This window comes from Crinia signifera, chromosome 4 (genome assembly GCF_055691185.1).
Source record: "Crinia signifera chromosome 4, ASM5569118v1, whole genome shotgun sequence".
Classification (NCBI taxonomy): Eukaryota; Metazoa; Chordata; class Amphibia; order Anura; family Myobatrachidae; genus Crinia; species Crinia signifera.
Genome location: NC_139220.1, coordinates 191,771,198 through 191,783,598, shown reverse-complemented (window position 1 = coordinate 191,783,598; position 12,401 = coordinate 191,771,198). Strand labels below are relative to the sequence as shown.

The following is a 12,401-nucleotide window of genomic DNA, read 5'->3' as shown; positions in this document are numbered from 1 at the left end:
ACAGGTATAACTTCGATTCTGTTTGGTGTAGTAGCTGTTTTATATTTCTTTGAGATTTACCCCTGGAAACAAATGATCAGGAATTACCTTGGAGCTTAAACTTTTCCTCAAAACACTGGCGGTTCATGCATAGGTCTGTCTCCTCTGTGTAACTGTACAGCTCTGTGAGAATAAGGCCAAACAGATTATGGTTGGAACCTTGAGATCTTACTTACAAAGCATATTTGATGTACAGCACAATTTGTTTTAGGATTGCACCAATTTTCCTTAATGGCTTGCTTGCAACCACCTACTCCCCACTCTCTGGTGACACTTTCCTGCCCAGTGCATACCTACTCCCAGTCTCTGGCGATGCCTTTCTTCAGCTTGTGCGCCTACCACCAAGCACTCTGGAGATGTCTTTCCACCCAGTACTCCCTAACCCTCCACTCTCTGGTGACACCTCCTCACCCAGCACACACCTATCCTCATATCTCTGCAGATGCCTCTCCACTCAATGTATACCCTCTACTCTCTGCTGACACCTCTCCACCCAACACACTCTCTGTTCTATGGATACACCTCTACAACCAGTGTTCCTACTACTCCACTCCTTGAAGAGGACATTCCATCCAGTACCCAAAGCTCTCTGGTGACACCTTTCCACCCAGCACACACCTACATCTCTGGTGATGCCTTTCCTTCCATTGTGCACCTCTCCTCAGCTCTCTGGAGAGGTATTTCCACCCAACATTCCCCAACCCTCCACTCACTGCACACATACTCCTACACCTCCACTACCTGAAGATGACATTCTATCCAGTAATTTGCAAGTTACATCTGCAAAATGTGTCCTATTTTATGTGCCCTATCACAATACCCATCAAAATGAGCCCTCGATAACCTTTATTTTATTTAACATTTTTGGCCTTTGCTAAGCACTAACAAAACTAAGTTTAGGAAATGCTCCCTTCTGCTCCTCACATATTTACCACATGCAACGTAGAGGAAATCTAGGTGTGCTGCTTAAATCACAGTCAAAGACCATATTATGCTACTAGTAAACCCGCTCGAAGCTAATGCTTTGAAAGCAACTCTGCTACCTTGTGATTGCCTCTGTGTTTGTGCATGTGAGTGAGAGAAAGATTTAGTTTCACTCGCTGCCAACAGATGGCAGTGTTTTGGAGACACTAGACATATAGTTAGGTCTAAATTCAAGTGGGCTAAAAGGACCTCCTGACATGACAGGGGAGGAGAGGGGATGGAGAGAAGAGAAGCAAGATTGGAACAAGGGATACCCAAATGGACCCTCGCAGGCTCACTACCTGGTTTCTAAAAGCAACAATTGGTGGTGTGGGTGTGCCCTGGGTGTGAAAGGTCCTTTAGCCCACTAGAATTTAGAAACCACCCTATAGACAGACAGACAGAATTCCTTGGCATATATATACTGTAAGTGTAGTCCACGAATATGCTTGAGTAATCATGTAAAGAGGACAGCAGCAGTATGTTATTGATAAGCTTAAACATTTACCTGCCAACTCCGCTGGCAAGTGGTCTGCATCGTTGTACTCAAACTCCAAACTGGGACCATCTTGTGAGCCCTGGAAAGAACAAAAGCCAATTAGCTGGCTATACCATGTACTACTACCACAAAGAGAGCCACAAATAACCACACTGGTGTGACTGGTACGAAAGCACCCTCAATACTAATGTTTGAAATTAAAGGATATAGGTGAACATTAAAAAGCCAACTGTACAGGACTTGTCCATCAATGCAAACCCTTTTTTAGAGAGACTTTGCTTCTGAACAGGTAAGGCAAAAAGTTCTCTTGAAGCACACCTTGTGGCGCTCCAATCCACATAACAAGCCATTTCATTTAAAGTGGCCCATTTTGATAAACGGTACTATATAAAAACCTGAGAATAAGAAAACAATAATGTGAGATCAACTTGATGTCTTTAAAGATTGTCCAGAATGTTTCATTCATGTCAGGGTCTGTCTGGAACACAACACAAGTCTGAAAGTCCTACAAGTAGATACAATATTTTATTTAAATGTGTTTATAAAAGTAAATGTATTACTGGAGGGTTTTAAATCTGTAACAGATCAAGTCATGAACTGGCCGCAGTGCCAGCTGAGGGCGTGTAATGGACAGAAGCAGAATCTAATAATAAGTTCTTGTGAGTCCCAGCTGCTTGAAATCTGTCCGTCTATAGCTAACTGCAGGACTGCAGAGGTCACTTATCCCATTCAGTGCTAGAGAGAAGACTACCAACATCTCATTTATAGTTACTATACTATCCTTCTGCACTGATACAGGGGCAATACCTCAGGTTGCTAGTGTTCACTCTAGACCAGGGCTGGGCAACAGCGGCCCTCCAGATGTTGATGAACTACACATCCCAGCATGCCTTGCATCAGTTTCAGCATGGCCACATAGCAAAACTAATGCAAAGCATCCTGGGATGTGTAGTTCATTAACATCTGGAGGGCCGTTGTTGCCCAGCCCTGCTCTAGACCAAGAGTGGGCAACAAGAGGCACTCCAGCTGTTGATGAACTACACATCCCAGCATGCCTTGCCTTAGATTTCTATTTAGCCTTGCTGAAACTGATGCAAGGCCTGCTGGGATGAGCTGGAGAGCCGCTTATTGTCCAACCCTGCTCTACACAGTTTTAACCGGGGCAAAACACTCCCTGCTATAACAGCTGGGCCTGTGGGTCCCGGCCACAGTGTGAATAGATACCATGTGCACGGCATCCATTTATATTGACCAGAGCGCTTGGGGGCAGCCATCCACAAAAGTGACATCAGCGGGCCGGGCCTGCTTACATTAATGACATCGGCGTGCGGGCTGGCAGAGCTAAAGCTGCCCTCTTTCTCTCTCCACCATGCCCTGCCATGATCCTGGAGGGGTTACTAGGATGCTGTTACTATATATTATACAAGTTCCCACAAACAATATGAGTAATTTGATCAAATTACTTTTATTCCTTAAACAGACCATAAAAAAAAATTAATTTCCAAATCTGACTGAAGGTGAAAGTTTATTTTATACACATTTTCAGATTTTTTTTTCCCTTTTAAATACTATACCCAATTCATTGTTGGCATTTATGTACAGCATTAACATAGAATTGCTAATAATAAATACAAATAAACATGTTATTTGTGAATATAAAAAAAAAAAATTCTGGTGTTAAGGCTTTATTTAATATACAGTGCCGTTCTTGTGATGTTTAATATTTTGTTTTCACACTTGAGAGATACTTATTTTAGACTCCTGGTACCCTGTATCTTTCAAAACCCATGCAATTCCCCTGCCGGAGGTGTCACACTCTGCAGTGGTGCTTCTAGCAAAGTTCTGTTCTGCAATCTGCATATCAGTGCCGAAATATAGACCAGACCTGTGCAAGAAGCACCACAGCAGAGAGCGACACCCCAGGGCAGGGAAGAGGAATTGCACAGGCTTTGAATAAAAGAGTGCTAAAATGAACACCAATTATGTTGAGGTTCACTTTCCCTATGTGTCCAGGTTTATTATTTTAGTGCCTGAACCAATTGTGATGCACATATTTATCCTATTAATAAAAAGGCAAAAACACTGTAGATTTAATTAATTCCATAAACACTATTAAACTTCTCTCCCTGTTATTATCCTTGGTTGCAAGATAAGGCATATGGGTTCTACAGATAAATTCCTTACTAGAATTTCTACACTATATTACTCCTAATGTGCAGAAGTATTAGAAAAAGTTACTTTCAAATACACCATATTTGATATCCACTGGCATAAAACTGGGCTGCCCCTTTTTTCCATTAGTCGAGCCCCTTGAATTGAGTATCCGTATTAACTTCTGCAATAAATCTGGCAAGCTTTAACACAATTACCCTACATGCTAAGGACATATCATTAATATCTATCACTGCCCCTTATCATAGAGATTGCAGTATTTGTACTTAAGGACCCCATAAATCTTAATGCCGTTTATCTGACCCAGAAGCCACCGCAGACCGGATCTGCTGACCAGCAATGATCGGTGATGTGTCAGTGAATCTGATAAATTTCATGTTAAAAATGCCTTATTTGCCAATCCTGACCGTTTTTTAGCTGGGTTGTGGAATTGGGATATTGCCACAATTTATCGCATCATATTAAATCCTCTCTGAAAACAGTTTCCTGTATACAGAGCAGAAGATAACTTGTATTTGTTAAACAAGGGGCGGCTGCTACATTGAGGCACTTCATAGCACATGGTGTTGATTAATGATATATGACACTTGTATAGTGTGTGTGTCTGAGTCTGTATACTGGGATGTGTAGTTTCACAACATCTGGAGGGCCAACGTTGGACATGCCTGGTCTAAAGACTACGGCGTCAGTTCAATTAGTAGTAATGTACAGTAAGCTACTGTGACAGCGCTGGTAACATCAACCCTACTTTGCACATCGGAGTGGGCATGGAAATGCACAGGGTGTACCCCACCAGGAGAGCCAATCAGTGCCTAACCATGTGTAATAATCCCAAAAACCCGGGTCGATTCCTTTCAGACAGCCAGGTTTTTGGAATTCAGACCTGGGAAAAACCCAGGTAAATTCCTGGGTTGAAGCCCGGGTATTTTAGACCGGGGGTTGACCCTTTCAGACAGAAAAAAAAACCTACCCTCCAGGACCAGGGAAATTCCAGGTTTTTTTTTTCTGTCTGAAAGGGGTACAACAGACCAGAATTTGCAGGTCTCATTACAGCTGACAAATGAAATAATTACAACCACTGATTGATCTTTTAAAATGTGTCAGTCAGTAATGACTTCCCAAAATGTCACCAAACTTTTAGGTTCAATCAGTGCTGCCTTTTCCCAATATAATGCTGCTTTCCCACTGCCTACACGGGTAAAGACCCGTTTTTTTTAAACGGGTCTTTAAACGGGTAAGAGCCATAAAGACTCTTTCCCACTGCAGCTTTTAAACGGTAAATTACCGTTTAAAAGCTGTTTTTGTCACATTCACACTTACCCGTTTAAAAACCCGTTTAAGCAGTGTAAAGATAGGGGGGGGGGGGGAGAATTTAAAAAAAAAAACGGCGTGGGGTCCCCCCCACTGCCGTAACCAGCACCAGGCTGAAAGAGCCGGGGCTGGTAATAAAAAATCAGGAAACCCGACAAATAGGGGTTCCCTGATTTTTTACAACCAGCCCCAGGCTCCAGGTCCGGGGCTGGTTCCCAAAATACGGGGGACAAAATGACTAGGGGTCCCCCGTATTTTAAGAACCAGCCCCAGGCCAAACCAGCCAGCAGGGTAATGCCACAGCCGGGGGGAGACTTTTTATACAAGTCCCACCGGCCAAAGCATTAACCCTCTGACCAGTCAGCCTGGCCAGGGGCCCTGGGGGAGTGGGGACCCCCCCAATAAAGGGGTCCCCCCCCTCCAGGACTTACCTGACCAGGCTGAAGCCTGGTGCTGTCCCCGGTGACCCTGGAGCGGTGGTCACCGGGCTGATGGTATTGTGTAAAAAATAGAATAAAAACCATTGTCTTTTACTGGTGAACTATGAGTCCCAGCAAGCCTCCCCCGCAAGCTGGGACTTGGAGAACCACAAGTCCCAGCCTGCGGGGCATTAAAGGGCCCGCTGGGTCTTGTAGTTCCACAGTAAAAGAAAGAGTTAAATAAACACACTGACACACGTGAAAAATAAAAGTTTAATACATACATAACACATACATACTGATACTTACCTATCTTGAGCCCGTAGGTAGCCCTGGTCCTGATGTCCTGGTCCGTGTCGGCGTCTGTATCCAGTCGGCATCCCTGTCGGCGACGGCGTCGGCGGTCCGGAGTCCGAAGAAATCCATTTGGGAAGCTGTGGAAGGAAATCCTACTCACCTGTCCCAGCGCGACGTAGTCCAGGTAAGGTCTTTGCAAAAAAAACAAACCGAACACCCGATCCAAGCGGACAGCTGAGAGACGCACGGTGTGTTTACATCGTGCGGCTCCGCCCCCGAATGCCGCTATTGGCCGCCTTGCGGCCTAGCGGCCAATCAGGAGCCGCTAGGCCGCAAGGCGGCCTATAGCGGCATTCGGGGGCGGAGCCGCACGATGTAAACACACCGTGCGTCTCTCAGCTGTCCGCTTGGATCGGGTGTTCGGTTTGTTTTTTTTGCAAAGACCTTACCTGGACTACGTCGCGCTGGGACAGGTGAGTAGGATTTCCTTCCACAGCTTCCCAAATGGATTTCTTCGGACTCCGGACCGCCGACGCCGTCGCCGACAGGGATGCCGACTGGATACAGACGCCGACACGGACCAGGACATCAGGACCAGGGCTACCTACGGGCTCAAGATAGGTAAGTATCAGTATGTATGTGTTATGTATGTATTAAACTTTTATTTTTCACGTGTGTCAGTGTGTTTATTTAACTCTTTCTTTTACTGTGGAACTACAAGACCCAGCGGGCCCTTTAATGCCCCGCAGGCTGGGACTTGTGGTTCTCCAAGTCCCAGCTTGCGGGGGAGGCTTGCTGGGACTCATAGTTCACCAGTAAAAGACAATGGTTTTTATTCTATTTTTTACACAATACCATCAGCCCGGTGACCACCGCTCCAGGGTCACCGGGGACAGCACCAGGCTTCAGCCTGGTCAGGTAAGTCCTGGAGGGGGGGGACCCCTTTATTGGGGGGGTCCCCACTCCCCCAGGGCCCCTGGCCAGGCTGACTGGTCGGTAGGGTTAATGCTTTGGCCGCGGGAACTTATATCATAAGTGTCCCCCGGCTGTGGCATTACCCTGCTGGCTGGTTGTGCCTGGGGCTGGTTCTTAAAATACGGGGGACCCCTAGTCATTTTGTCCCCCGTATTTTGGGAACCAGCCCCGGACCTGGAGCCTGGGGCTGGTTGTAAAAAATCAGGGAACCCCTATTTGTCGGGTTTCCTGATTTTTTATTACCAGCCCCGGCTCCTTCAGCCTGGTGCTGGTTTCGGCAGTGGGGGGGGACCCCATGCCGGTTTTTTTTTTAACGGGTAAAGGGCTACCCCTTTCCCACTGCCGAAAAAACGGCTATTACACGGTAAAAACACTGCTTTTTACACGGGTAACAAAAACCGGTATTTGTTACCCGTGTAAAGCAACCTGGAGCTTTCCCACTGCAGCTCTAGCCGTTTAAAAAGGCTAAAAAAACGGCATTTACACGTGTAAAGCCTGCAGTGGGAAAGGGGTATAAGTTATGCTCTGCTCTACTCACAGCCTACCACTAACACCCCCCCTCCCCAAATCTAACCCTCCCTCCTCGCAACCCTAACCCGTTAACAAACCCCCCCTCCTCCCATTCTGACATAGCAGGGTCCATATAAAAGTAGTATGGGTGATATTACATGAGTAAAGATGAATTGTTTCATACTCAGGTTTGTGAAAGTTCCTTCGTTAGATTTGATTATATTAGGGCGCTGTGAATAGTGCTGGGAGGGAGCGCCCAGGGCAATGTTCACTCTAATGCGTCACTTATATATACGGTAACTGGAAAACGACGTTCAGCATTTGTGTTAACTTGAATTCAAAGTGATATTAAAATGTAAACATTCAAAACACAGTACACAATGTAGTTAATGGGTGAAACACACATTAATTGAGTCCATAACTGCAAAAAGGGGCCACTGCTGCTTTGTGCGCTCTGTTGCAATGTCTGTGCGCAAGCTCGTCGAGTTGTGTGCGCACGCACGTGCGCACAGCTTAGAGGGAACACTGACCTCTGCTCTTTTCCATGAGAGTCTCCGCTAACAGAAAAGAACTGGTCCTTTCAAAGGGCAGACAGCTCACTAATTATCATCAAGTCTCATTCTGCATCACACAGCTCCTATCCCCCTTATCACCACACACATAACCTCTTATTCCCAATAACCCCATATGGTACTCAGCCAGAGTCCCCACCATACCATTCTACAACCACCCTTACTGCCACACACAACTCAAATTGACAATGTACCCCTACATCATGGGTCCTCAAACTGTGGCCCTCCCGATGTTGTGAAACTACAAATCCCAGCATGCATTGCCACAGTTTTGCTATAAGGAGTGTTAAAACTGTGGCAAGGCATGCTGGGATTTGTGGTTTCACAACATCTGGAGGGCCGCAGTTTGAGGACCCATGCCCTACATAAACACCCTATTTCATCTACATACACAGCCATGCACCTAAATGGGGACCTACTCAGACATCCAGTCAGGCCTGAGCCTAGAAGACACTCTTGAGCAGTCAGTTCTACACATGGGACCTTGGGGGAGCTGGGTGGATACGTGGTTGTGGCTTTTTATGGTGGAGAGTGCAGCTACGGAACAGGGCCGGAGGTACTATTGCTTGTGGAGCTTCCTTGCGCACACACAGGTGTGCAAGGTGCTAGAAATGTGTGTTGCGTGTGTGCCAGGTAGGCGCGGTAATGAACCTGTGCGCAGTAAAGCTACAATGCACTGACCTGGGCAGATGGGACGAGGGGAGCCGAGTCTTTAAAGCTATTCCACTCCCCATGGTGTAACAAGTAGCCCCCCTGGCAAACCGTGCACTGGCCACATGATTGCTCAGACTCTGTGTCCCCCTGCTGGTGCCCAGAGGCAACACATTAAATATAATGTCAGCGAGCGCCTGGCAAATGGAGTGAGAAGACAGTGATGGCACCCTCCACAGTGCGGCGCACTACGCGGCTGCGTACCCAGCGTAATGGTTGGGCCGGCCCTGCGTGAGCCAGTGAACAGAGGTTCCTGAAACGAGACAGTTCTTTTCCAATCACGGTCAACTATGTTTAAGTATTTTGCACTTTTTTCTTGTTTTGTTTGCACTGTTTCTGCTTATGTTTATTTTAAGGCGCCAAAGGAATACAGGATAATAGATTACAGATCACGTGGAGAGGAGACAGCTGGTCTTCGCTCACCTAATTCAATCACAGGGAAATGGTTACATTCATATAGGACTGCATTCTTCACAAAAATAAACATTTTTATGTAGCCACCTTTGGACCTAGAATACTCGGCTGCTCGCTTACTTGGACTAAAGGGGCCTACACACATGGCGATTTCTGCCAGAGACTTGAGCTATGCTAAGTCGGGCAGTTCTACGCCTCTGTCGCTCAGCACATAGAGACAGTGTTCTCTGGGGGAGAACACTGGAGACCAGCGAGATTAATGGACACTGCTCATCAATCACTGGAGACCAGCGAGATTAATGGACACTGCTCATCAATCTCGGCCAGCGATAGTGACGTGCATCGCTGTCGCTATAACCCCTACACACACCGATGTAGGGGCGTTTTCTCAGCAACTTTGCCAAACTAAGCAAAGTCGCTTAGAAAATGCCTTAATATCGGCATGTGTGTAGGCCCCTTAAACACATGCTGATATTAAGGCATTGTCTAAGCAACTTTGCTAAATTTGGCAAATGCCCATACATCGGTGTGTGTAGGGGCCATAGCGACAGCGATGTGGGTCGTCGAGCGTTGCTATCGCTGGACGAGATCTGTGGTCAATAAGCATGAATCTTGCTGATCGTCATTGTTCTCTACCGGAGAACACTGGCGCTGTCAGCTCGCTCACAGGTTGCCCTGTGTGTGGGCTGTCAGCACTGTCTGCTGATCGTTCTAGCATCGCTAGAAAACCATACACACATCGGCATGTATGTAGGGCACTTAACAAGAATGCTAGAAATGTGTCCTGTACCTCTGAGGTCACATGACACTAGCCTAGTGTTAGGGACCATACAGCACTGCAGCTTTTGTGAGCTTCAAGTCCCAACAATCCCTGCTAATTATAACATCTTATGAGCTATAAATTGCCTTACACCCCCACCCTTAACACAAAGTACATGTTTGCAGTCACAGCCAATCCCATAACTCAGCGATGCCCCTCGCCCGTCAGGCAGCCGCCATGCATTCCCCAGGTGACCACCAGAGTCCCTCTCCTAAGCTCCCTCCACGGTCTCCTGCTCTGGCTGCCAATCTCTCACCTCGGACTCCCTCCTCCTGCTCCTGTTGCTCCCGGGCTCCACCATGCCGCCGCACCTGCTGTCACCCGCCGCCCCCCGTCCCAGCTATGTGTGTGACACACGTGCTGACACGGGCGGGGCGCCATGCACGCTGGCGGATTGGCGCAGGAGAGCGGGGTGGGCCGGGGAACGTGTTTTTCTTTCTAACGATTGGACAAAAGTACGGAGAGGGCGCGGCTACTGGGCGGCTGCGCGAGGTGTGACTGTCCTGAGACTGGCGGCGGGTCAGTTAGTTTGTGACATCCTGTGACGGAGACACTCGCCTGTTACACACGCGGTGACAGAGAGAGACCTAGGGTTAGGTGTCGTTGCATTAAGTAAAGAGTACAAAACAAACATATACATACACCTGCATATATATATATATATATATATATATATATATATATATATATATATATATTCTGTGTATGGGATGATTAATCCACGATGAGCACTCACCAGTAAAAACATCAATCTTTTAATTTCGTACTTGCTTATTATTATTACAATATAAAGATCTTACTTCGAGGATCCTCAGATCCTGTAGGTCGACGTTTCGGCCACTAGAGGGCCTTTTTCAAGACAGCTCCAAATACTCACAACTGCACAGTTCAAAGATTTTAAGTACTTGAAATCCTTGAACTGTGCAGTTGTGAGTATTTGGAGCTGTCTTGAAAAAGGCCCTCTAGTGGCCGAAACGTCGACCTACAGGATCTGAGGATCCTCGAAGTAAGATCTTTATATTGTAATAAGCAAGTAAGAAATTAAAAGATTGATGTTTTTACTGGTGAGTGCTCATCGTGGATTTATTTATTTATTATTTATTAACAGTTTCTTATATAGCGCACACAGATTCCGCAGCGCTTTACAGAGCATAGTTATAATCAAAAACACATAACAAATTACAGTACAAGACAGTTTCGGACAAGTACATGGTTAATATGGATAGGTGCACCAGGGGACAGGACACTGAAGCAATTATCAGGGTGGCAAAGGTTTATATATTCTAAGAAAGGCACATAAGGAGAGAGGGCCCTGCTCGTGAGAGCTTACATTCTAAAGGGATGGATTAATCATCCCATACACAGAATATTATTAGGACACATTGATTGTCACTCTAGTTAAGCACCCCAATTGATGACCTTGGCTGGCTGTGAGTGCGGATCCTCCAAAAAAAAAAAAAAAAAAAAAAAAAATATATATATATATATATATATATATATATACACACACTGGAAGAAAGGGCACTCAGGGACTCTCAGTATGGTGAAAGTGGACTGGTTTAATCAGTCATAAAGCGCCAACGTTTCGGGGTCTCCCCCTTCGTTAGGACAGGTATATAGTATAACCTGATGTTATATGAGGTATATAGTACCTGTCCTGACGAAGGGGGAGACCCCGAAACGTTGGCGCTTTATGACTGAGTCCCTGAGTGCCCTTTCTTCCAGTGTGTATCTACAAGGGGCTGCGAGGTCCCTATTGCTGGCACTGGGGCACATTATCTGCATTGGCTACGTTTAAGTCCTGATGTGCCGGTTCTGACTGTTGGTTATATATATATATATATATATATATACCCACAATAGTGTCAGAAGCGCCCTAGTTACAATGTGCAATGTCCATAAAAATATTTAAATAAAATATGAAAGAAGAATATGCTTGTAGATTCTGATTCTTTGGGATAATTTTTATTTTCAGAGATAATGATCAAGACCTAACGCGTTTCGTTCCGGTTAGGGGGGGTATTTTTGATCTATAAAATATGACATAGATTCCTATCAACATCATAACATTGCTTACATTGATTTTACATACAATATTTGCAGACAAAATATATATTACACCAGTATATTTATTAAAATAATATTCAATATGCCTTAAAAACCCATTGATTGAGCAGATGGGATTGTTAATGGAAACAGAGATGTTGGAAAAACATGGATTGTCTGATGAGAACTTATATACAGGCGGCTGAATATACAGAAAAGTTTTAAAATTATTATTAAACTTTACATATCTCAAAAGTATGATTGCCTTTCATAGGCTAAAAAAAGGAATTCTCAATACTTTCTGGTACAGATAAAATAAGTATTTCTTCTCTCCTAGAATGACTTCGTATATGTATACCGTATGTTTTTGTTAAACCTGGTAACAGGGAGGTGATATATATAAATATATATATATATATATACATATATATATATATATATATATATGATGTGCAGACACACACACACACACACACACATACGTTTAATTGAATGATGATTGTGTGTGTGTGTGTGTGTATGGATGGATGGATGTTCCACATTAAGTCTCTCACGCTTTAAATAATCATATCGTCTTCAAACTTTGCACACTACCTTATCATCTTAAGGGCTATTTCACACACTCCGGCTCCTGACGGACTTCGAAATCCCGC

At 45.2% G+C, this 12,401-nt stretch overlaps 1 protein-coding gene across 1 annotated transcript in view; it reads right to left on the bottom strand.

Annotated features, from left to right (window-relative positions):
• STRIP2 (striatin interacting protein 2) overlaps positions 1 to 10,109 on the bottom strand; it is an 86,911-nt gene extending 76,802 nt beyond the window's left edge. The window contains exons 1-3 of the mRNA XM_083183292.1: positions 9,959 to 10,109; positions 1,511 to 1,580; positions 88 to 162 (exon numbers count right to left, since the gene is read on the bottom strand). Coding sequence (XP_083039418.1) covers positions 88 to 162; positions 1,511 to 1,580; positions 9,959 to 10,003 — 190 coding nt within the window. The 5' untranslated portion in view covers positions 10,004 to 10,109. The remainder of the gene's footprint in view (positions 1 to 87; positions 163 to 1,510; positions 1,581 to 9,958) is intronic.
• Positions 10,110 to 12,401: the final 2,292 nt, after the last annotated feature.